Source organism: Culex pipiens, chromosome 2 (genome assembly GCF_016801865.2).
Source record: "Culex pipiens pallens isolate TS chromosome 2, TS_CPP_V2, whole genome shotgun sequence".
NCBI lineage: Eukaryota > Metazoa > Arthropoda > Insecta > Diptera > Culicidae > Culex > Culex pipiens.
The window spans coordinates 167187265-167214871 of NC_068938.1; the positions used below are offsets into that span (position 1 = coordinate 167187265).

Genomic DNA, 27607 nt, shown 5'->3' on the forward strand with positions numbered 1-27607 from the left:
TTTTATGGTGTTTTATATTTTTTTTGTTATTTTATAATTGGATAAAACATTGTGTCGCACCTCCGTGTACGCACGAGTGCAAGCAGCAGTCAAGTGCTCAGTGCTCCATCGTTTTTTCGAAAATTTTCGCCGTAATTTACCGTGATTAGCCGCGAGTTTGCTCCAACAGCATGCCAAGGGCCGGCCGTGGCCGTGGCAGTTCGAGTGCGGCCTCGAAAAACCCGCGAAGTTCGTCTACCGGCCGTGTTCAAAAAGGTAAACAAACCAACGCCGCGTCGACCGCCATCGCGCCGGGGAGTGTGAGCGCCAAAGGATTCGACCCCAAGTTACTACACGCTAATTACCGCGTCCAGGATCGCAGCCCTATTAGGCTCCGTTCAGCTACTTCCGGCAATCCGTCGACCGATGGCGCTTCAACATCCGCCAACATTCCCACCAGTAACAAGTTCGCGAGGCTGAGTGACGAGGAAAGCAGCTACAACAACACCGACGGTAGCACTACCGACGACGACGACGACGATGGTCGTGCACGGAAAAAAGTGCCGACGCCAAAAAAAGTAATTACTCCAAAGGAACGACGACCACCACCAATTTTTGTTTTGGACACGTTGGCGGACGATGTTGACGAGCAGCTGGAAGGCCTCGTGTACTGCCTCAAAATAGGTAAAGCGTCAGTGCAAGTGTTCACATTTGACCAAAAGAACTTCGACCTGGTTGTGGAGAAATTTAAGCGTAAAAACTTCAAATTCTACACATTTGACCCCGCGCAGAAGACCGCTGTAAAGATTGTCTTGCAGGGGTACCAAGACCGCCCGACCTCCGTCCTCAAGGAGCACCTCTCGGGTGCCGGAATAACGCCGCGAGACATAAAAGTCCTCTCGCGGAAGACAACAGTCACAGGTACACACACACTGTACCTGTTGTACTTCGACCGCGGCACCGTCAAGATTCAAGACCTGCGGCGGACTAAGGCGTTGGACGGTTTTTGGGTAAACTGGCGGTTTTACTCCAAAAATCCGACGGACGCAGCGCAATGTCACCGTTGCCAGAAATTCGGCCACGGCTCGCGGAACTGCAACCTCCAGCCCCGCTGCGTGAAGTGCGGTGAGTCACACCTCTCGGAGGTGTGCGCACTGCCACGAAAGGCGGACTTGGGGGAAAACGCAGAACAAACCAAGCCGCGCGTAAAGTGCGCGAACTGCGGCGGTAACCATACCGGTAATTACCGCGGATGCGTCGCGCGGAAGTCCTACCTCGAGGAGCAGGAAAAGAGGAAGAAGAAAGCAGCAGCGTCCCACCCTCCTCAACGAAGTACGAGTGCAGCCGTTCCTGCAGCTGGCCAGCGTACGGTTCCAGCGGACAACCCAGCGATCCCTCCTGGCTGGGGGCGATCGTTTGCCAGCGTGGTCGCGGCCGGTAGCGGCAATGCGGCCCAGCAAGAAGTCACCGGGGAAGATCTCTTTACCCTGCCGGAGTTCTTTGCTCTCGCGGGGGAGATGATGACGCGGTTTCGGAGCTGCCGTAACAAGGCGGAGCAATTTCTAGCCCTCGGGGAATTAATGATTAAGCACATCTATAAAGGATAAAAAACTGTGATCTAGTTTTAAGCTTTCTCTATTTCTATCCGCTTTTCCTAGCAAGTTTAGTAAGTTTTTTTTTAAATTTTTCTTACTCTTGTTAACACCTTTATTTACAAGCAATAACTGTTCCAAAATGGATTATGATGTAACACACAGCTGAAAGGAACTCCAAAACTCTGTTTTGTACCTCAAAAGAACTTATTGTATCTTGATTATTCACCAATAAAACCGAATTTGAATTTGAAATTTATTATTATTATAAAACATTGTGTACTTCTTGTTGTTTTTGAAAAATATTTTTGTCTGAATAGTCTTCATCATAACCCACAACTTTTTCGAAGACTACAAATCAATCCTAATATTTCTGATCATAAAAGAAAATTTCATATTTTGACATACATTTTTCCATGACAAGCCTGAATATTTTATTTTTCATCTCATGACTAAAAATTAAACTTTCTAAACCCTTTTTTATATTAAAGCAATTCTCAGAAAATTCGGTATTTGTTTTTTTAATCCGGCTAAAACTTTTATGGTGCCTTAGGTATGCCCAAAGAAGCCATTTTGCATCATTAGTTTGTCCATATAATTTTCCATATAATTTTGTCAGCTGTCCATACAAAAATGATATATGAAAATTCAAAAATCTGTATCTTTTGAAGGAATTTTTTGATCGATTTGGTGTTTTCGGCAAAGTTGTAGGTATGGATAAGGACTACACAGAAAAAAATGATACACGGTGAAAGAAATTGGTGATTTTCAATTTAATATTTTGGCACTAAAACTTGATTCGCAAAAATCATCCATTTTCCTGTTTTTAAACCTTTGCATGTCAATATCTCAGCAACTAAGGGTTCTTTCAACAAAGTTCAAAAAAGCAAAATATACAGAATTTTCTCAGCTTTTCAAAAATATGTTTTTCAAAGGTGGGCAAACATGTGCACTAATTTAAAAAAAAAATAAGAAGCTGCGACTATTTTCAAAAGAGTTTACCTAAAAATGGCTTTAACTTAAAAACGGTGCACTTTATCAAAAAATTTATAGAAACTTTTTGATTGCAAATTTCATTTTTATCGAAAAATGAAGTTGAAAATTTTTTGCGACCAATGTTTCGATTTTTCGAAAAAATCTGTATTGATCCAAAAAATCATATTTCGGTTAGAGGTTTTTTGCCCGTTCTGGAAATTTCTGAAAAGTTGGCATCTGCATCATCATCATGATTAGAGGTGGGCAAAAAGAGATCGAGCCGCTCAAAGCGCCGGTTCACTGAAAAGAGCGAACGAACCGTGGCTCACAAAAAAAGAACCACGGTTCTCTTTTAAACTCAGGTCTATTGAAAGAACCGTTTCAAGATGGCATGATTTTTGTTATAAATATAATTTATTGAATTTCCGAACAAATGTAGTGTTAAAATTGTTTTTGGGAATTGAAAATGCAATTTCAAATATTTCAATGCTACAAGCAATTAATTAAAAATTAATCACAGAAGTAAATGATTTTCTAAAAAAAAAAAAGAGAAAACTTTTCATTGTACAACTGATTGTACATTAAAGTATAACCGGAATACAAATTTGAGCAATTCAATTTGCATAATTTGTAAAATATTACCAAAAATCTACTGAATAGTTTAGAGATTTTGGAAAAAATAAATCCTTTTGTCCAATTTAACTTCAGCGTTTACATATAGACTTAAGCAATTAAATCAGAATGTAGAAAAGAGTTCACAGAATATTTTCTGCAAAAAAACATATCAGCATTAGTTCAATTCTTGTAGAAATAAACGCAGTTTTAAAATTAATGTAAATTTTTCCAGCATCCTAGATTTAAGTTTGGATGCCATTCAATTACTTGAATGTTTAGGTTCGAGTAGAAATCTTGACATAGAGACCATTAAGACCTTTGGTTTTCAAGGGCATCTTCTCGTTTTTAGTTTTCATTTTTTATCAAATAATTTATAAAAGTCCAATGTGAATAAACTTATAAATTCACACGATCTTAAAAAAAAATTCATCCAAAATTTGAAAAAGAGCGAAAGAGCCGTTCAAAAGAGCGGCTCTTTTTGATGAGCGAACGAAAATGAGCGGCTCCTAAAAAAGAGCGGTTTTGCCCACCTCTAATCATGATGAAACATATCTGAAAATTAAAAAAATAAAATAGTGTTTTTTTGCATGTCAAGATTTAGTGACAAAAAGTGAAATAAAAAATCACCAAAAAAATTTACCGTGTATAATTTTTTGTCAGTGTAGTCCCTTATAATAATCCTTACTCATACCTACAACTTTGCCGAAGACACAAAATTGATAAAAAAAATCCTTCAAAAGATACAGATTTTCGAATTTTCATACATTATTTTTGTATAGAAGCTGCCAAATCTGTATGTAAAATTATATGGACAAACTAATGATGCAAAATGGCTTCTTTGGACAAATCGAAGGCACCAAAAAGTTTCAGTTGGATAAAAAAATACATAATTTAAAATTAAAAAAAAATCCGATTTCGAAGAGAATTGCTCATAAGCAAAAAATTAGATTGAAACCAATTTTCCCAGTATTTTGACTGATTTTCTGAATTGATGCTTTTTTGTTAAGATATATTTCATATATTTAACTTTTAAAACAATAAAATGTGCTATAGAATAAGATAATAACAACTCTGGAGTTTTTTTTTTAAAAAAAAAGGTCCAATAAACCAAATTTCCAGTTTTTGCTTTTTGGGTGCTTTTGCAACCGCCTTGAGTCAGGGGTATTAAAAACACCCAAAAAACAAAAACTGAAAATTTGGTTTATTGGACCTTTTCAAAAAAAAAACTCCAGAACTCAAGTTGTGGCACATGGAAAATTAGTTTATCATTGACAGTGTTATTTATGTGATATTCCAATTTTTAAAAATAATCACCTGTCACAAGTTAAGCTGTTATAATTTTTATTTTGTTTTTTTTTTTTGAAAATTTCGACCAAATTTCCATAACCCAATTTGGACTATGGGAAAATTTGCCCAATTTCGTCAAAAACATTATTTTGGCCTTTAAATGTAGTCTTTGTACCAACACTTTTATAAAAAGTACAAAATAGAAAACTGATTTTTTTAAATTATTGACCTCCCAACGAAATCAACAACTTGTTGGAAAATTTTCTGATTGTCCATAACCTAAATTGTGATTACTTATTATTTTGCCTAATATTGCTAGAACTTTTGGAAAATTTTGACAAATTTTGAATTTTGACTAGGACATTGTTTTGGCCATGAAAAGGGGACCTAAAATCAAATTTTTTATTGAAAGTGAATTTTTTTTGAGTTGATTTAATTTTTTTTTTCAAGTTCCTTATTTTGGTTATTTGTTTAAGTTGATCAAGATTTGTAAGCCAATGTTTACTGAATTTATTTAGCATTTGAAAATATGTTATATTCAATTGTTACCAAGCAAATATTAACGTTTTATGATCAGCTAATAATTAGAAAATCATATCAAAATCAGTTAATTACCATTGTAAAACACTTATATCTCACTTGTGTGTGTGGTCCAATACCCGCTGGCCGGCAGCGAAATTATGGGAAAGTATAATTTGTATCAGGCTTTGTTTATGCTGATACAGCTTATCTCAGTCCCGGGTATTAGGTGGTGATAGCCCTCGCGCTGCTTCCAATGACCCATTTCAGAATGACAGAGCTCCTTGCGGTCCAATTCCGAGGTCATTGGGCATTGTCTGGCCCCGCCTAAACATAGAAGCAAGAATCAGAAGGACTCTCGATCTATCTCTAAACTTCCAATCCCATAATGCAAAACAGGGATTAGCGCGTATTTAATAATGATCAGAAAATATGCAACAGTTGAAAGATTCAGTTTGGATAGATCTCACCAATTTTCTGAAACATCCTTTAGTCCTTTTTGCAGCTTCGGTCTTCCAGCTGCGGGTCCTCAATCACGAGCAGTTTGAGCTTCCTCATGCTGCTTCGGAACACATCCTGTCGTCCTAGTCATATTGTGGTAAACAAGACCACGAACAAACACTGGTTCGACCTCGGGTTCGACCGCAAAACATACAAATTTCACCTTAAAACAAAATTATCGCGGCACGCACAAACCGTAGGAAAAGTCTGTGACAAAACATTGCCAAATCTGATTTACAGATTCCTCTACCGTTTATTTGGCAACCAGGCTTGAAAGCTCTCCTGCAACAACCGCCCGAGCGCGCGAGCTTTTTGACAGCTCCCGTGGGAACAAAAGAAAATGAACGTCGCGCGAAAAACAAAAACAAAACCACTGCTAGGCCGATACACAAAATTGTCTTTTTTCGACGAAATTCAAGGGAAATCCTTAGAACTCGATATTCTTCCACTACAACGCGTTGTTATTAATTATTATCGTCACTTTTATACATATTTTATGGACCGAAACAGGCAAAAAATACAAAAAGACGCGAAGTAAAAATAATGTCCAAACTCTCACGAGCAGTGCTACCAGCGCTCTCTCTGTAAAACACTTATATCTCACTTATACCAAATTGAGTTATCGGGATTTTTTTTTTCTCTGTTATTGGATTTTCTTGTAATAATTCTTAAAAAACAGAATGGGTTATTTTTTAATCAAATCTCTATTATTATTTTGAGTTATTATAACAGCTAATATGACAGTTTGGAACTCGAAATATGGTGAGTTAAAAATGAGAAATAATTGGTTGATACTGAGAAAATCAGATGAAAAATCCTGTAAAAAATTAAAATAAGAGGCTTTTGTCTTAGGCATCATCCATTAACCGAGCGGAGACTTTTTCGGAAATATAAACCCCTCTCCCTCGTGGATAATTGTCCATACTAAAACGAAACATTTTCGAAATTTTACTATATTTTAAAACATAAAACTCATTTTTCATCATCAAATCTTTGAAGTGTTAAAATACATCAAGCATCTACTAGTGGCATTGAAAGGGTTCTCCACTTATCCTACTCTCATTTTCGATTTTCCACCTCTTGGCCATTTTCCCCAGCATCGTCCATTCCAACATCGATGTTGTCCGAGTCTTCCTAGCCACGGTCATGGTCCTCGTACCTCTTCACCGCTATTTTGGCTCGGGATTCCACTCATCATCGGAGATTTTGCCGCCACCCACCACCACATCTACAACCTACTACCCTAAACAATATACTATAATTTGTCGTTTAACCACTCACCGCCGCCACCACCATCGCCACAAACCAGACATTTTATGAGGACCAAAATGGATTTTCCATTTAGAAATCGAGGCCCCACTGCCAAACACATACAATATAGTCTCATCAGGGCGTAGAAACAAATGTTCGTCCATTTATTGCCAAAACTAAGCGCTTAATAGGTTGTTCCTCGTACCCTTCCCGTTTGCCCCGCAAAATTGGTGGCCGTCAATTTAGTGGAAATTAACCCGCGCTGCATTCCAATCTCCAGGACTACCCAATTACTTTCCGCCGCCAGTCGTGGGACTTTGAGGGCATCCGCCACATTTTGAAGTTTCCCTTTGACTGTACACCTTAAGGTTCGCGCGCTTAGCTTGTTTGCCGGGAAATGGATTGTTTTACTTTTTATTAGTCGTTAAATTTTTCCAACGGAACAAATCGTTAACTCGCACAAACACATTTTTGCGTCGCTATCAAATCAAACTGCTCGACGGCTGTGTTTTTTTCTAGCGGGTTTTTCTTTTTTCAATTTTTCCAGATATCGTACCGTTGGAGCACAATCTGCTGCCCCTAATGGTGGAGCTCCCTAATTGCATCACCCCCTTGGCGGGAATTTCCGCAAATGTCGGCCACTTTTTTGTTGTTGTCCAGCGAGACCTTCGCGAGGCCCACTTTTTTCTCCTCGCCACTCCCCCACCTTTGACGTCGCTAAATGGTGTAGAAATCTTGCAAATGGCACGCGGTATTTCGATGGGAGAATTTTCTATGGTGAACTTTGAAAATTTAGATATGAAATTTATTTCAACATTTAGGCTTTCAAAACATTTCTAGCATTACATTCTCAAAAAAAAAATCTTGATGTTTTGCAATGATTTTTTTCAAAGAAATGAACGCGATTTTTTTTTAAATTTATATTTATTCAGATTTTTTTTTCCATGTACATTCATGAAGTTAAAATATTATTGAGTGTCCAATCACAATCGATGATTTTTCCCATAAATTTTAAATACTAGCAACTTTCATTTATTCATGAAATATTGTAGCTTTCGCTATTCAGTGATTTCAAATGTAGGAGGTCCTACATGTACAAAAGGGAAAAGGGATACCTTTAAACTAACTTATAAACTATATAAAGAGCGGATCAATTCAGCTGAAGACTGCAATGGTTTTTATCGAAATGCATAAATTATCTTATTGGACATTCATGAACGCGAATGTTTCATTACGCTATTGAACCAACTTCATCTGAACAATGACTTAAGATTTTTAGAAAAGATTTTCAATTTGCGAAAATCAACAAAAATCTGTTAATAAATTTGACATTCACAGTAATACAACAACTTTTACAACATAACAATTTATTTGTCGTTGTAAAAAATCTATATTTTTTATCAGTATAAATTTAACATTTGAATACGTTTCAAATGCTAGTTAAAGGATTTATTTTGTTTCAAAATTTTGTGTTTTTAGGAGATATTACTAAAATCAATATAGATTTTTTAAATAAAATTTAATGATTGTTGGAAAGTTGTAATCGAATGCGGTAAAGTTTATCAATATTGTAATACCGAATTATAGTAAATGTATGTATACATTTATTTGATTAATGTTCACAAGGAAAGGTGGCCAGACGGGATAAGACGTCAACCACCCTGATTTACTAAGTTAACTAATGGAAATTGCTAAAATGTTCAATAATGAAATTGAACTATAATGAAATATACTCTCAACTTCAAGCTAGACTTATTTTTTATGAATTGAAGCTTAAGCGTTTTTGTTACACAGCCAAAAAGTTGAATCTTGGAATGTTGAAAATTTGGTAGGTTGAATATAACCTAAAAAATGTTTAAAAAAAGTGAATCTGATTAATATTTACCAGAAACTGATGACAATTCATCATTTATTGATGTAATATTACACATTTTTTGACACAAAATCTGTCACCATTTCCTGATGAATATTACCATCATTTTTTTTTCTGTGTAGGTAATAATGTGTTTTCTTTTTCTCAAATATTTTTGAATGTTAATTATTAAAAATGTGATATATTAAAAATATTAAAAATGTGATGGACTAGGCAAGATGGCCTTATGCGAAATATGGGAAGATTGCCACATGTAATTTGTATATTGCGGTTCATAAAAGCTTTTTAAAGGTTTTAAAACGTATTTATCAAAACTGAAAAGCCTTTGCATCGATCAAAAACAAAGATATTTCTGCAATAATACAGCAAAAGTCATTGAAAAGTTTGAAATTCGTTCAAAATATTCAAAAAATATCTAATTTAATATTGTTACAATAATTTTGATGGGCTGAATGAAAATATTGAAACTAATCATTACGCATTTTTTTAAATGGTTAGTCGTGAAAGTTTTCAATTTAAAATAAATGTATTTTAGCAATTATATGAAATTTTCCTGGTGTTACTATTACATATTAAGGACAGAAAGTAACATTTGATGCAACCAAAATTGGTAAGATATTCAAAGAAGTTGGTTGAACCAATCTCATAGATATTTGCATGAATTGTCAAAATTATTCAGTCAATTTATAGCACGAAATGTTTTATCCCGCATATTTCATATTTATTTTTAAAATTGATGAAATCTAATAAATACATTTTAAAGCAAATAATTATGTGTCATTTTGATAAAAGACTTGTGGTAGTGTGTGGTTTCAGAATAAAATAATCTGTTTTGATATTTTATAGGTTGGCCTTGATATAATTTTTTTTGTTAGTTGAGCCTTGATACCATTGCAACCAATTAGAGGAATACTGTTTGCAGTGGTAGTGGTTCTCATCTACTTGTTAATGAATTCAAAATTAAAAATATTCATTTTATGTAATCTATTGATAGGAGACATCATTACATTTAAATTCATGCTACACCCAAACGGTGGTCGCATGATTGTGATGCATGGCGGCATGAAAGTATATCAGAATCTGCATGAAAACTATCCTAATGCATTTTTTGCGATATAGGGGTGTGACATTTTTGCCCGTTACCGACAATTATCGACATTACCGACGGCTTTTTGGTTGTATTGCACAAAAAAAAACCTTAACAGAACGAAGATTGTACCACCAACTTCTTAGTTGTTGATACGACATGCAACCACCGCGCCATAGACGCTTGATGAATTGAGAGAGAAAGAGCACCAACATATACTTCTCTTTGGAGTGTTGCTCGGGGAGGCGCCAGCATTATATGTGTTGGTGAGAAATGCAGATCGCTGAAATGTTTACACGCGGGCAAAAATTAGCTATGAGCTTGCTGCAAAAAATATTATAAAATGTAACATTTTCTGCTACAAATCCACTGTTGCAAATTTTGATATACATTTTCCATTGGGTGTATATAACAAGCCATGTAATGCATTGATTTTCGGTAGAAATTATCTGAAAAAATATTTGAAAACATGATGGATGAAAATTCTAAACATTTTTTTAAACTTCACAACTACATTATTCTAACGAAAGTTAAAAGATCTTGTAGAAATAATCGAATCGATTTTTTTTAAGGAGGAACACACTTTTGTCCGATTTTCTAACAACAAAAATGAATCCATTTTTGCTTGATGCTTGATAAATTCCATGTGGTCCAAAATGTACAACACAAATAATTTAAATTACAGTCATCCCACATATTCGTAACACCCACAAATTCGGAGAAATTGTTAATAGCATGCCAAATGCATTTTTTCTGGCGACCCTACTATTTTTAGCACCTTCATTTGGACATTCTCTTGCTTTTTCACTAGTAAAAGTAGTACTTTTTGAACAAAAACCTTCATTTCATGCCTAATATATTCTGAGCAGCAAAACATGGGATGTTATTGTGCCTCCCACAATTCGACGGTAACATTTCAAAAGGCATCATGTACATTTTGACACTTTCTGGGTTATTGCATATTCTGAAACTACTCCTAATAAGCTACCTCTCCACCAAAAATGAGCAAAAGTTACTTCAGTAAAGTCTGTTTAATCATGATTTTAAATAAAGTAACATAAACAAAATCTCTGCCATCAGCAGTCCCTGTTTATATAGCCCTGTCAACCTGTCAAACAAAAGACTACATGAACCTCGTGACGATAAAAAAGCATCATGAACAAAGCGCCATGTACATTCGGCGAACAAAAACGAATCATAACAAAGCGCCCCCCTCAATGACAGCAGAGTGATATCGACGTTGGTGATTTCAAAAGGAGTTATGTTTGTTTTACTCAAATAAATTTACGGAAATGATGTTTTATTGAATTTGGATGATCAAGTATCAATAAAAGCAACGTTTTTCATCGTTTGTTATTATTAGAACATCTTATTTTGCTTTTATATTAAAACGGGAATTGAAAATGGATGCTTAACATTCAAATGCGTTTCTCAAAACGCATGGTTTGTACATGATGCTTTTTGAAATGTTGGCGTCGAATTGTGGAACACCTGAATTTAACTGATATTTTCACAAAAATTTATCAGACCAGTCATAAAACATAACATAAGCTTGAGTTTCATTGATTTCAGTGTGTGAAGTCATTATTTTGTAAAAATTATATGCTCCTGGAAGGAATCAAAGTTTGTTTACATTCGTAAGAAAAAAGTGTTAAGAATTTTTGGATTTAATGGGTCAAAATTTGATTTAAAAATTTAAATTTGCAGCTGTTCGATACAGCATTCTAAAGATCGCAAGAAAAGCTTTGAAATGAAGATAAAAGCGAATTATTTAGTTGAATTATCGATTTGCTATGATTTTTTGAACATTGGCCGATCTGTAAACTGTTCCGAATATGAGGGATGGTATCATATAATGCAAAAACGACGCTCTAGATAACATTTTTCTTTTGAAACGCATTTTTTTAAACTATCAAAAACATGAGACTATTGCGTAATATCACATGTTCATTGCAACTTTATGGAAATTCTATATTTTAAAACAGTAATGGCAAATGATATGAGTTACGGTCCGAACTCTACAGTATGAAAAAAAAACTTCTTCTTTTTAAATATACAAAAAATCCAGGTTGGTTGGATTGAGAAATTACATGCTCTACTGCCAATATTATTTCATTACAGTCTTTCAAAATAGCCTTATTTTGTAATTGTGTAATTCTAAATATATTGAGAGTCTTTTTTTTATGTTCAGAAAAAAAACTATGACCAAAACCAGCACAAGGCAAACTGTGCCGTAAACTTTTCGCTGCCTTAGTTCTAATGATAATCTCTACAGGTTTAGATTTGTCACGATTTCACGGAAAGACATGTCAAAGTAAATCCAACAATTAATGAGTAAAATTTTGTCCTGACCCATTTTTTGCTTGGATCAACTGAAATATGAGCTAAATAAACTAAAAAAAATCATAAAGAATAGAATTTTTTTTCTAAAACCAAAAAAAAAAACAAAATAAAATCCTAAAAATTTGCCAAGAATCTCCCCATCAAAACACCGTGCCACCCCCTTCTTCCTACTACGCTCACCTTCTACGTTCAGGTCGATTTTCGCTAATGACACCCTCTCTTCCTCCACCTCACTTCTCTACCAAAGTTGCGAAACCGAAGTAATTTTCCGATTGCGTTCCTTTTTAGTTAAGTTTTTTTGTTTACTCTGAGCACAAAGTTAAAACGTTTTTTTTTTTGTGTTGTTCCGTCCTGTGCAGTATATTTTTGATGATTGCTAAAATTTGTATTTGTATTTTTGTTTCGTTTTTCTTTCTTGTTTTGTTTTAGGAAGTTAATGGGTTCTTTTTTGTGGTGGTGTTTTGTGTCCCCGAATCGTTTTTTTACTATATGTGCGTTACTTTTTTGTGTGTCTTGCTTACCTAACACTTTTTTGAGGTTAGTTTGTTTTCGTTGTTCGTTTCTTTTTTTTTACACTTTTTTGTTTGGTTTTTACGGTAACTTTACTAATAAACTTACCCAAAAGACCGATTGGTGCTACTGTTTGATGTCTAATTTACGCATTTTTCTTGTTCTTCTCTTTCTTGGGGTGGTTTTTCTTGTGGATCTTTTTCTTTTTCTTCCACAGTATAAGCTAGACTTTAGCGGGCTGGCAGGACGAGCGGCCAGCGGCGGAGCACGGGACGAGGACGGAAGTTCGGGCCTGCAGGAGGGCAAGGGCACCACGAGTAGCACCGAGGCGAGCATGTGACAGTACGGGATGGCCCGCCGGGGCGTTAAAGGTGACGCCCGGCGGACCAGAGTGTCCTTCCTCCTATTTTAGAATAAGCATTAAACATTGCATATGACCGTATTTATCGAATTTATATTCCAAGTTGTGTATGTTTGATGATTCTCGTGTAGCGCCAGAAATTAAACAAGAAAACTAAGAAAAAATACAAAAGAACCAGAACCAAAACAACAACAACTATTTGTAAAAGAAGAAGACCCCGAAGACAAAACCAGAACAAACCAAGTTCGAGTCTCTTTCAGAAACGATACCAACAACCTTCTCTCCCACCCATGGAGCAGAATGACAACAACAACAACAACAAAACCAGTACAATTCTAGAGCGACCATCAAACCAACCGCATACACAAAAGCCACATACAAGACACACACACATGAAGCAGTACCAAGTTCCACATTACGGAGAAAACGTGTTTGTTAAACTATGTGTAATATGAAATCATAAATATTGAAATATGAATGTTTAGTGATCCCGGAGAAAACAACAAAAAAAAAACAACCCTTGTATCCCCCCAGAACCCCCAGCCCTTAAAAAAAGAACAAACTTAAAATTTTGAGGAGAACCCCTGCGCTAGAAAAACAAAAAAAACGGCATCTAAAATTTCCGTCTCTCCTTCGATAGGCACTCTAGACAAACAAACAAGCGTAAACAAAAGAAAATTCTGCTTCACTCACACTAACACGCGCTTTCTCTCTCTCTCTTTCTCTCTCTTTGAAAATCTCCTAGCATGCTTTCTCTTTGACACTACACGCAGACACACAAGCAAACAAAGGCCTACTTAAAACTCTAGCTAAAATTACAACAGCAGTAACAGTCGTAGAAATAGGCACTCTTTTCTCGAACACACCCACGCGTACACACAAACACTTTCACACACTGACACACACACGCAAAACGAACAAACAAACAATAACACTATTTGCAATCGCTCTAAAACTTACTACTTTTTCAGCCTGCTCTTCTTCACGCACGCACGCACACAAGCATGCAACATCAACGCAAAGCTCTCTCACTTTGATCTGAGAGAACTGTGGTACCGCTACACAGAGACAAAGCTGTTTGTGTTGACGGTATAAAAAATGTTTTTTTTTTAATATCAATTGAACGATGATGAATATCAAAAAATATCACTTGAAAAAGGGAAAGTAAAATCACATAAAAATATTGGAAAAAAATTAAACATTTAATCTTAAAAAGACTTAAGAAAAAATACTTAAAGACATGAATATTCTAAGAGCGAAAATCGGAGTTGACATCATTTCAAAATAAGACCAATCAAAAAAAAAAAATACAAAAAATAAAACACATGCTCAATTTCAAGGAAAGAATCAACTTTGCGATCTACAAAAATACGTGCTCTTTGAAATTTTATGTAAAAAAATTGTAATGTTGTATAATGCATTTCATGGAAAAAAAACATGAAAAAGTTCAAAAAAGGAAAGCATTTAAATATTATTTTCTGAGAAGAATATATTATCATTTCATTTTAATTTTGATTTTGGTTTTTAAAAAAACTGGAAACTTGAACTAAATATTTTTTAATTTATATAAAAAAACATTGAAAATTTTTTAATAAATTTAAGAAACACATAAAAACACTATTAAATTTGATTTTTTTTAAGTTTTTTTCAGTATATTTAAAATAATTTTGTAATCTTTGAAAATTTACACGCAAAATCGGAAAAATAAAAACTTTCACAAACTTGATGAGATTCAAATCAAATTATGTTTGCATTAATAAAAAAAAATCAAAATTTACATTGATTTTCGCTAAGGAAGGGAATGGCAAGGCTGTTGCAAATATTTTTCAAAGTTTTTGTCAGCAAAATCAGAGAGAAAAATTAAAAAAAAAACTTCAAAATGTCTATGTAATTTTATGTGCAATCAGCTGAAACAATTTATTATGCGTTCCCCTGCGTTTATTATAATTTTTGTTGAATGTTTGATTCAATTTAAAAAATGAATTTTAGTGAATTTTCAATGTACAGTGCTGCATAAAGTTTTTTTTCCGCAAAAAAAAACTACTTTTTTATCAGAACTATTTTTTTTTGTAAGCCAATGATTGCAAACCGACTGTACTGCTTTATTGTACTTTTTCCATTCCTTTTTACATTGAAATGTTGAAATTCTGGCTTGATGTTTCAATATTCATATTTTTTTAATAATCCCCCACTCCCTTGACTAAATTTTTGAAAAATATTTACATCGGCCTAAAGCAAAAATACACATTTCTTTAATTGTTTAAAAAAAAACAAAATAAATATTTCATAAATATTTTGAATCAAAATTAAAAATCAAATTGTGTTGCAACTTTGGTGAAATTCAATTTTATTTTAGCAAATGGAAACGTTTTTCAGATTATATAAAATAAAATAAAATTAACACAAAAAAACAAAAATGGTCATTATTTATTCAAAATATTTAAAATAATATAAGAACCAAAAATTGCATAAAAATTTAAACAAAAAAATTGGAAAAAAAGAAAATTAAAAGGCAAAGATTCATTAAAATCAAAATTTGAACCTGAGAAAAAATATGAAAATTTCAATTTGAATGAAACAGCAAGCTTACACAAAAACAAAATGAAATATTAATTGAATGTTTAAAAGAAAGCTTAGTGGAATTTTGGATAAATAATTACAGAAAAAAATAATAATGATGGTGAAATTCGAATAAAATACCAAACACATTAATTTAAAATTCTACATAAAACTATTAACAAAAAAACAAATGAAAAGATAAGAAGATATCTTATGAATAATTTTGCAAATTTGATGAAAAACGTTATCAGATTTAAAAACTTTTTTTTGTTTTAAATGTCTCACGACTTTAAAAACCTAAAACTTGACAAAAATTCATGATTTTTTTTAGTAATATAATAACCAATTTAATGAGAAATAAAAATCAATTGTTTAAATATTATTTTAAAGAAATTCAAAATTTTAATTGAAAAATTCACTGTCAATCAAGGTTTTTAATTTCAAAATTAAAACTAAAAAATTTAAAAAATACATTTCAAATTATAATAAATAAATTATAAATATAAATTATTATAAATAAATCGGAAAACCATATAACGATTAGACTTTATTATTAACCTAACAATATGGGAAATATATTTACAAAAAAAAAAACCAAATGAAAGGGACATTTTTTAAACAGAAAGAAAATAGGTTTTTTTTCCATAAACTTATTAAATTCAATGTTTGTTGTTATTTAAAAAAATGAAACGGTAAAACAATGTTAAAATAAATTAAATTATCCTGATAATTCATTAAGACTATGAATTTAATTAATACTAGAATGATATTGATCAGAAATTAAACATTGTTATTATACAGAAAACGGAATTTCTATCTTAACAATAACCAGCATTTGAACAAGAAACAATTCAGTTCAGAAAAAATACGAAACACTTCTAGTAAATTTTAATCATATTCAGACAACAATGTTGAAATTGTAATAAGAAATGATTTGCTTTAGTATTTAATTTTATTTAAAAGAACTTCCTAATTTCTGATAGAAAATTACTCCTCATAAATGTTTTAATACTTTTATTCTTGCCACACTTCTTTTTCAATTAAATTTGACAATATTTTTTAGGGATGGGGATTTTTAATTTTTTGAGGATTTTGTACTTAATTTCTTAAACAAAATCAATTAATCGCTATTCTTTCAGTCAACACCAACCGCCTTGTCTGTAGCCGGTACCACATGAAGAGACATCTACTTGTCGTCAACACTTCCATTTTTTCGCCGGGAGATCCACCCCCACCACGTGCCACGCCAGCTCAGCGCCATTCCACCTTCTGACCCCCTTTCCGCTGTGGATGATCCTTTTCCTCTTTAGCTAGCTTAAAATTGTTAAAAAAGAATCCTCAAATGCTTGGAACGAGGCAAAATCAGTCTTTTCTGTTTTTGTCACATTCCAAGTCAATACTCTTAAAAAAAACTCTTGCACTAATGCACTATGCACAGAAAAAATGCCCGCCCTTAAAATAAATACTTCGCCAACTTTCTCGTTGCATCTCCTCAAAAATTCCCCCTCCAATTTCCAAATCCCGATCCAACATCCCTAACCCCAAAAAAAACTCTCTTCCAACATCCACAGCGGACGCTTTGATGAGGGGTTCGAGGGCGTTGGTCAACTTCCCCTTAACATTAAGGGGAAATTTCCCACCGAAAGCCTCCTCGAACGCATCAAAGTTGAACAAAGACAAATAAAAACTCTCTTTTAAGCTAACAATCGTGGTGGCTCCCAATTTTCGAAACAAAAACAAAAGTAACTCTAACCAACTTTACGAAAAAACTCCAACTCTTATGGGCAGAGAAAATGAAGCGACTTGTGCAGGATTTGAACCCGGGACGTCGAGCGTGCGTAAAGCACGCACGCCTCAAGCAATCGAAGAAGGACTCTTTAAACCGAATAAAAAAAAATCTGTAAAAAGTAATCTTAAAAAATCCTTTAATTTCTGGTTAGTTTTTGAAGGAATCCTCTCACAAGCTCTCCCGTTTCTGTGTCTAAATTGATGTGTACCTGTACCCCCGTAGGATTTGTTCTAGTTTAGTTTTAGTCTCTCGAATGTCAAAAAAACCAAAAATCCAATCAACTGAAAAGGAAATATATCAACTAACTTTAACAAAAAAAAAATACTCGAATTAGTTGCCCCGTCTTAAGTTTAAGTAGTTGTTTCGGTTCTAGTTTAAGTCTATTATGGAGAAGGGAGAAAAGAAGAAACATACGTTAGATTCCATTTAAAGTAAACATGATAATATATACTGAGAAGATGAAAAATCAGCAAAAAAAGGTTAGTAACTTAACCTAAGTTGAAGTAGCGTGTAAGAATGAGTAGTTGGAGGACGAATCAATCAATCGGCATCGAATTTTTTGTGTCGGTTAGCGTTAAGAAGGAGCATGGTGAAGATGTGAGGAAAAAATAAAGTTTCGGTTTTTAAGGTTATAGTTGTACAATTTTTCTAGCGATATTCGAGCAAAGTTACGAGGAAAAAAAATTAGAATTAATCGTTGATTTACTTTTGTATTCCGCGGGAATGTGAGCAACTACTCAGTTGAACGTTATTTCGAGCAAGTTGGAGAAAAATATGAGATTAAAGAAGAAATAAAATGACAACTGTTGAGCAAAACTAAAACGATGATGATAAATGAGAAACTTTATTTTCCTTTCAATTGAAATTAGCTTTAAAAAACTGGAAGCCTCTAGTTGACTTCGTGTGTGTTTTCGGATCTCTGTCGTAAATCCTGATAAAAGGGTAGATTTGCTGGGTAGAAAAAAGGACAGTTGAACCTTTAGTTTCAAAACAAAGTCATTATTCTAATTTTAATTTAACTAACTGAGTATACTTTTGGATTCGACCTTCACCGATTTGGACCACACTTAGAGGGAACTTTCATCTAGCCAACTGAAATGCCAAGTTTGGTGATGATTGGATTATCCTTGCCTTTGACGATTTTCTAGCAAACTTTTTTTTTCTTTTGCTTGTTACTTTACATCACTTTTTCAAACATTTTTTTTTGGTTGCATTTTATGATTATTGTCTAAGGAATTCGATAAAAATAAAAAAAAACCCTCAAATGCCACCTTATATTTTTTTTTCATTTTTACTATTTTTCTATTATATCACCACGTGTTTCCTGGACAATTTTACATACAAATCGTTGAAATCTTCATAAGAACCAAACCGAGAAACAGGCCTCCAAACACAAGATCCTCTGTAATTGCTCTTAGCTTTAAGTAAAATGTAATTAAAAAAGCTGACTCGGTCCTAACCAGGTCCCAATACCGAAAAGGACCTGATAAAAATAATTTTATTAAAAAAAAAACAGTGCTCCAAAGATTAACAAAATTGGTTTCCTGTTCAAAACTAAGCACGTGGTCTACGCTGGCATTCCTAGCCTACTTCCAGGGGTTAGCAATTCAATGCACTGTGCTAACCCAGGAAGGTGCTGTGTCCTATTCCTCGTTTAGACCAGACCAAAATCCATGATAAAGCTGTCAGACCAAATCTGTCAGACCAAGACTGTCAGATCAAAGAGCAAAAAGTAAACAATCTTGGTCTTCGACGTAGGTGCACACAAATCAAGAAAATAAAATTTGAAAAAGAATTTTATTTTTCCAATTCAATGACTGGTTTTGTACTGTAAAATTTAATGTACGCCAGAAAATGATTAAACAGTGCGGCGTCCTGTACATCGACAATGAAATAAAGCAGTTAAAAGCCTTATTCTTCCACATTAATTTTTGATCGCGTTTTCGGTTTCCACCTGAACAATCTTGAAATTATTTATACGGATTTGTGATTCCTCTCTTTCCATCATTCCCTTGTGCTAACCCCAACAAAAATAAAAAACAATAAATTCTGACCTACTGCGACCGGTTCCAGGTGCCCCGAGGAAAGATTTATGTTTAATGGATTTTTTTTTAAAATTATTTTAAAATTTTGAATAACTTTTTTTGGTGAAACTTGTATTTTAAGATAAATAAGAAATGATAATTGAATAAGCTGCAACAGGCCAGTTATATTTAATGCCCCAATCAGGTGTTAATCATGAGTATAAATGTTCATTTTGTAAAATATATTTTCAAAATTTGCAATATGTGATCAAACCACGCAAAAATACTTTATTACATTTCACGATACCAGAGTTTTTAGTGGAAAATACGCATATGTTTTCACTACATAACTTTTAAGGGTAAAACTAACCAATTAACAATATTTTTCTAATTCACGCAAACTTTTGCAAAGAGTTTTTTAATGTAAATAACTAAAATTTTCTCAAAAAAACCTTTTTAAATACTTTTTTCTAATTTATCATTTGTGTATCAAACGACACTAGTTCTTGTATAGAACTATGGTAAATGTTTAACAAAATACTGTATTTTCTGAACATATTCAAATTTTTTATAATTTGCGATACGTGAATCAAACGACTTAGAATATTCTATAACATTTTGTGGTATTAGACTTTATAGCAAAAAATAAACAAATTTACTCATAAATGCCTTGTGTTTTGTTTTTTTTTAACTTTTTATAATTTGCAACATTTTCACTGCATAAGTTTTAAATATAAAATATATTTTTTTAAGCTAAATCCCGTATTTTTATTTCAAAACATTCAAATATTTCCAGTGTGCAATATATTTACCAAATAACGCAAAGTTTAGCAAGTATTTTCATAACATAAGAGTTTTTTAAGTGAAATACTAAAATTATCACAAACCCCTTACAAGATTTTTTTTTTCTAATTCAACATATGAGTATCAAAAGAGTTCTTGTATAAAAGTTCAGTAAATAATAGTTTTTAGTGTAAAATACCAAATTTTTAACAAAATACTGTAAGTTTTGTAATTATTCAAATATTAATAAAATGTACATCATTTTGCCATATTAGAAATCAGAGAAATTTTTTTTTTCACAGAATCCCTTGTTTGAAAACACATTTTTTTATTTGCAACATGAAATCAAACGATTTAAGAATTGTATGTAGGTATTTGAACCCCCGTTTTGGCAGGATTTGGCCATGGCCATAGTATGTAAAAATTGTTCAGATTTCTACTACATAAGATTTTGAAATTTGAAATACTAAAATTTTACCATATTCTCATATTATTAAAAAAAAATTTCTATATTGCAATAAGTTTATCGAAAACACAAATTTGGAATGATTTTCACTGTATTAGAGTTTTTAGTGTAAAATAATCCGATTTTCAACAAATTCCCGTATTTTTTGAAAATGCGTTTTGGTAATTTGCATTATCACTGCATCAAACTTTTAGTTTCAAATACAAAATTATCACCGTATTTTTGAGATAAATCAGTTGTTTTTATACTGAAATCATTGAATAAATGCATATGCTCGTCAATATAGCCTATTCTTTTTGCATAAATACTATGGAAAAAGTTAGATTTTGTTTTTGTTTTAAAACAATCAGCAGTATTATTGTTAATTATTTTTTAAAACAAAATAAATTGAATTTTTTATTTAAATTTATAATGGAAAAAAATGCCTGAAAAGTCTCAAATACTAAACAAAACTTAGGTATGCAATGAAGGCAACGAACAATGATGTTTTAAAATTTGTTTCATGTTTTCCCAATGTTTTGCATGCAATTGCTTAGCTGTTTGTTTATTTTAATCCAGCGGTAAATGGAAATTAAAAAGTTGCATTAAAAATATAAACAAGCAGATATGCTAGATCTAGATTTCCCAGGATGGTTTTCTCAGCATAATATAATATATTGGTTTATGATCAGTTAAACTTTATTATCGAATTCAATTATTTTTAATTCACACTTTACTGAAATTAGTAAATTTATTTTGAAAAGTCATCATTTAAAACAAAAGAACCTTTCAACAAAAACTATAAACCATCTTTAGTAAACCAAGTTTTTTTTTTAATTTGTGTTTTATAAATAACCATTCATAATTTTTTTTATTTCAATGAATAAATCAACTAATTAATTAAAGTTCAAGTATTAAAAAATATATATATCTCGTAAAGTCATGACTACACCAACTAAGCCATGGCTGGAAAATGTAATTTTAAATTTATAATGTTTTGAATCAGGACAGAATTTTAATTTCAACTGAGAAATATCTCAACTACAAATAATAAATTGACAAAAGACTTGAGCATAAATCGAAAAAAAAGAGTTATTCGTTAAAAACTGAAAAAATCACTATTTTCTACTCAGCAATCTGCCCAAGTTCCCATTTTCAAACGTCTCTCCCCGAATTCAATAATCTCAATGTTTAGACGTATTTCTTTCGCAAATCTCTTCTCGAAACCGGAAATGGTGTTCCTTCGGCAAACACACACACATTCATTCCACAGTGTTATGGGAAGAAGTACACACAAGGTAACGTTAATAAAGTAACCACGAGAACAAACAAAATCAAGTGTTGTGAACTTATAATAAAAAGAAAATTGTGAAAAAAATGTACTTTTTTACATAAACAGTAAAGAAACATACTTAACAGAGATTGAGAAGAAGAAGTGAATCAGAAAAGCAGACCAGACAAGGATAGCGTTAGATGAAAAGAAACAGAGCTCTAGCATCAGAACCAGATTTTTCCTATAGAATTTATCTCGTGAGAATTATGATATAAAAAATAAATCAACTTACATTTAAAGCTACATCCAAGCTAATAAGAGTAACTATAATGAGAGAACAAACAACAAAAAATCCAAAGTAAACCAAAACAGCAAAAACAAAAATGTGAAAGAACAATGTGAGACCGTAGTTTATAGAGGTGGAGCCTAAAACTGAGCAGCAAACAAAGAAGTCGCGAGAGAGTGTTTCTGTCGTCGTCGTCGTTTGGTGTGTGCGTTAGGTAGAATAGAGAAGGACCGGAAGATAAACACTCACTAACTCACGCAAACAAATCATACAAACAAAAAACCGCAACCCAATACAATAATACAATCGCTGCACACACTTATTTACCTTCCCCCTTGAAAATCGAGAGCTATAAAAATGAAAAAGTTTAAATAAGAAGGTGAAAAAAGTATTTATGAATATATTTTCCAAAGAAGTATGAGTTAAAACATTTCTCGCACTACCAATAAAAAAAAAGCTAAATTTATCATGATAGGGTCGGCGAACGGAATAAATTTAAAACGAAACATGATACCCACCAAAATGCAAGAATAAATGAAGAAAATTTTGTTAGTTGGACGAGAAAAGTTTAAAATAAATTAATGGTACAGGTAGATAAAAAGAGCAAATCGTTGAGACTATTAGATGTGGATGTGCTATTTAGCGTTTATTATACCGAAGAAGAAGAAAAAAGAAAGTAAAAAGTTGAAGTAAAGAAAACCCAAATATAATAAGCAGACGCAAATAAAGCCAGCAAAAGTAGCTGAATAGAGTGAAACAAAGGCGATGTTCAACATGGTATATGACTTTCATAAAGTTTGAATGTAACGAAGATATATTTTTTATCACTAAAGTAAAGATCAAGGTAGTAGTGAAGTGGGGAGAAGGTAAGGAATGAGGAGCCAGCATCAGGCGCGATTTATCAGAGTTGTTCAAATGTGTTTGCTTTAGGTTGGAAACGAAGAACACATTATTGGCTAATGGCTTTAAACATTAGGATACTTTTGGTGAAGTTGATCGAGATAGTACATGAAGCAAGGAGCGTGAAAATTGATTTGACGTTTAGTGAACGTCGATTTTATTCAATTTCAATTTAAGACTGTTTGCTGAACTTGTCGTTGAAGCTTGTTTCACGTGAAATAGATTTTGTTTGTTTTTTTTTAAGGTTGTTATCTTTTTTAAATGATTTTTGGTAGTTTTATTGGTATTTTATGCAATATTTTTTACAAGGTTTTTTTTAGAATCATTTGTGAACAAATAATCATTGGAATTTTCGAATTTTTAATACATATTGGAAGCAAAAGACATTTTATTGGGGTCAATAATCAAAGTATAATTAATGCAATAAAAATGAAAAAAGGGTTATTACAATAATAAGCAAAAACTAGATGCTGAAATAAAAAAAAAACGTGCAATCCAAAAATTAAAAAAAGACTTTTGACAAAAAAAAATGATTTTTTATTTAATAAGCAAGATGTTGGAAGGATTTTAAATGATTGATGCAACTGATTGCTTAACTTTTTTTTAGAAATAGAGGTTATGCATCTAACAAGCTTTCAAAGAATTAATAATAAATGAATAAGAATAATAACAAGAAACAACTTTTAGAGAGCAAACCCTTAATTGACTTTTCACAGTTTTACTATAACAATTTTGAAACAAAAGGTATCGTAACCTTACTCTTATTTTCTTTAATCGGTAATCTTTATTTAAATATAAAAAAACGATGATATTTACTCGAATTGCGTTTATTTTAATATTTTTTAATTAAATTTTTGGGGTACATTCTATATAAAAATCCAATTTGAAGGGCTACTAAATTTAAAAATTAATCGTTTCAGGCTTTTTTTTTCATGGAGTTTGGTTTTGTATAGACCAAAATAATTGATTAAAAACTAGAATGTTTTATTAATTAAATCTTTGGATTTTTTTAATTTTATATTTGTCAGACATTTGAGTGATTTTCATCTTCAAATTGAAAGTTAATTTTACCAAAATATCTCATCTTATATTTTATTGAAATTCTGTGAGCAAAACCCAGTTAAAAAAAGTTAAAATTTTAAATTTTGCTAAGAGTCACAAAAATAAATGTTTAATTTATCTTTCGAGATGATACAAATTACTCCATAAAAAAGTATCTAAATTACACCATTTTATGAAATCAATTATGTTCATTCAAAATAAAATTAGCTTTTTGTTTTTTACAAGGAGATATCACATTTTTATGTGTTTTCATTAAAAAAAAACCTCTGTTTCACAAAAATTGTTCTGTTGAATCAACTTTCACACTCGTTGTCTCTTGACCCTGAATCAATTTCTCAAAACAGAAAATAACTTATCAAAACAACCCACTACGCAACATAAATGCTGAAAACATTACGATTAAGTTCAAAAATCCTCTCTTTGCAATCCCCAAATTCTACATTACATCTAAATATCAGAATGCAATAATGAAAAGATCAAATTCTTGGAAAAACGACTATCACTCACTTGTAGTTTAAAACAGTTGCATCATATTAAATATCTAGAGATGATTCTATTTTCCCAACGACTAAAGCTAGTTGAGTTTGTTTAAAATCTAAAATTATAGTAAAAACTATATTTACAGCATCTACATCAAACAAGAAAAGTAACGACAGAAAGTGACAGCTAGAGAAACGGATCCAAATATTTACTCTAGTCTGAAAAAAAGTCCTCGTCTTCCTTCCAGCAGCAAAAATGTATTCAATAATCCAGATCAATCATTGGAAAATTGAAATTTGACCATAAAATTGGGTTATCAAATTGAATAAACTGTTGGAGGGTAGAACAACAATTTCTGGTTTTAATTTAAATGCAACTCAAGAGTTTATTTTCCATTCCTACAACAAAACTGAAGATAAAAAAAACAGCAAAATCGTAGCGACCGAAACACACAGAGAAATGCTAGTGACAGCTCCTAGCATAGCGAAAACAATACAATAAATAGTTCGTAGAGAGTTTTTTCCTCTTCCTGTTCCTTCTTTCTGAAGCAAAAATAAATGTGTGACAACACACAAAAACCAAATGACAGCTAATTGCAGTTTACAGGAAAACAAAACAAAACAAAAAAACTAGAACCAAATCCAAACAGTGAAAACATAGAAACTTTAAACAAAGCAAAAAAAAGAAGACAAGAAAATTATTCACACTCACATACTATTTTAGAGTAGTCTTGTTGGCCGAGGAGACCCGTGTGTAACGACTAAGTATTAGGCATATTTTTGTAACATCGATTCGCCAATTTTTATAAATTTAATATACGTTTGAAGTAAAACAAAATTTATCGAAAAGAAACAAAAAATGCTGAAGCAAAATGCGCGCCCCCTCTTAATAAAGATTGTTGTGCTGTAGAAGTGAACAAAGAAAAATGCTGTTAAATCAACTGATTAAGAGCGAGTCCACGAGCAAAGCATACCCATCTCGCATCGACCTCACCAATCTGCCTGAAATTTTCAGGGGTTGTTTGTACATATAAAACTAGCATCTGGCCAAAATATGAACAATCAAGGTCAACGGGAAGTGGGGCAAATTGGGACACAAAGTTCGAAGGTTCAAAAACGTCAAAAATCTTAAAAAGGCTATAACTTAAGCAAAATTCAATATAATTTCAAAATTCAAAATGCATCTGAAAGGGCTCAAAAAATGCAACAAAATGCAGGGTAGAGCGTCCCAATTGGTTAAATCTAAAGGGAGTTATTGGCATTTTAGTGAAAAAATAGCATAATTTTCAAACTCAAATAAAAAAGTGTTCCATCCAGATATCAACTCGGTTCGACCTGCAGCTTGTAGGGGACATCTGGGACTACCATCTGAGACTGAGAACGCTTTGGGTAAGGCAGTTTAACATATTAAACAGACACTTTTACTTTTAGTAATTTTTTTGGTTGTAAATTTTTGCTCGGGGGACCCCTTAGATCCCATTTTCTAATGATAATTTTATCATATTCGTGTTCCTGAGACAATTTCACAATAGAAACATGCATAAAAATGTTTATTTTGAACCATTTAAACCCTTTAAAAAATGAAAGTAAAAAAAAAATATGAAGTTGCTTTTTTCTGGTGTCATCTAGTATCCTTGGAAACGAGCTTGATTTTCAATAAATGTGAACCGAAGATTTTTTTTAACTTTTATTTTTTAAAGGGTTAAAATGGTTCAAAATAAACATTTTTATGCATGTTTCTATTGTGAAATTGTCTCAGGAACACGAATATGATAAAATTATCATTAGAAAATGGGATCTAAGGGGTCCCCCGAGCAAAAATTTACAACCAAAAAAATTACTAAAAGTAAAAGTGTCTATTTAATATGTAAAACTGCCTTACCCAAAGCGTTCTCAGTCTCAGATGGTAGTCCCAGATGTCCCCTACAAGCTGCAGGTCGAACCGAGTTGATATCTGGATGGAACACTTTTTTATTTGAGTTTGAAAATTATGCTATTTTTTACTAAAATGCCAATAACTCCCTTTAGATTTGACCAATCGGGATGCTCTACCCTGCATTTTGTTGCATTTTTTGAGCCCTTTTGGATGCATTTTGAATTTTTAAATTTAATTGAATTTTGCCTAAGTTATAGCCTTTTTAAGATTTTTGACGTTTTTAAACCTTTAAACTTTGTGTCCCGATTTGCCCCACTTCCCGTTGACCTAGAGTGCTCATATTTTGGCCAGATGCTAGTTTTATATGAACAAACAACCCCTGAAAATTTCAGGCAGATTGGTGAGGTCCAAACGACGTCCCATACAAAGGGGTATGCCCTGTTCGTGGACTCGCTCTTAAATCATTTGGACATAATCGCGAAAAGGCAAAACCTGTACTCAAAAAATGATATGATAAAAAATGATAAGATTTTTCTTTCCGTTTTTTTCTAAACCCTAAATCACTTCTGTACATTGGAAAAGGAAATTTTGTCGATGTGCGTATTTTTGTTGGAAACCCAGAGTGAAAAAAAAAAAGTTATTACAAGTAGTAGAACTCGTTTGTTACATTTATACGGGGAAGCTCAAAGTTCCCAAAGCAAGCAAAAAATCACGTGCTAAACGACGTAAAAAGAAGAGCAAAAAAACAATGTAAAAAGTAATAAAAGACGGTGTAAGAAATTATTTAAACGAAATAATGAGAAAAAATGCAGAGCAAAAAAAAAACTAGATAGACATATCATAATAACTTGAAAGGTAAAAACTTTAACAAAAATACTAAAGAAAAATGCTGCATGACTTATAACTTCTAAAATATTTATTATAGAACGAAAACCAAACAGCAACTTAGATAACGATTATGTAAACTTCTGAAGATAATGAGCAAGGAAAAACCAAAACAAATCAATACGATGTAAAAAAATGCAACTATTACTCTTCATACTCTCAAATAAATTCTTAAAGAATTCTACAAAATTAGTTTGACTTATCAATTTATTGCAATTCGTCACCGTCGTGCTAACTTGTCGTACGTGCATTTTGGGCCAAATTGAGTTAAGAACGCAATTTTGTGCAGCTCACAATGCCTCACCTTTTGACCTTCACAGATCCCCAAAATTCGATTTCAATCCTGAGATATT

General features: G+C 32.5%; 1 protein-coding gene across 9 annotated transcripts in view; it reads left to right on the plus strand.

Annotated features, from left to right (window-relative positions):
* Window positions 1–27288, plus strand: part of LOC120421730 (alpha-catulin) — a 309434-nt gene extending 282146 nt beyond the window's left edge. For 2 of the 9 annotated variants that reach the window (XM_039584986.2, XM_039584988.2), the window contains 2 exons: window positions 12452–12559; window positions 12750–12883. In XM_039584986.2, coding sequence (XP_039440920.1) covers window positions 12452–12547 — 96 coding nt within the window. In that variant the 3' untranslated portion in view covers window positions 12548–12559; window positions 12750–12883. Of the gene's footprint in view, window positions 1–12451; window positions 12726–12749 lie in introns of those variants that run through there. The other 7 variants (XM_039584987.2, XM_039584992.2, XM_039584989.2 and 4 more) reach the window with 5 other exon arrangements.
* Window positions 27289–27607: the final 319 nt, after the last annotated feature.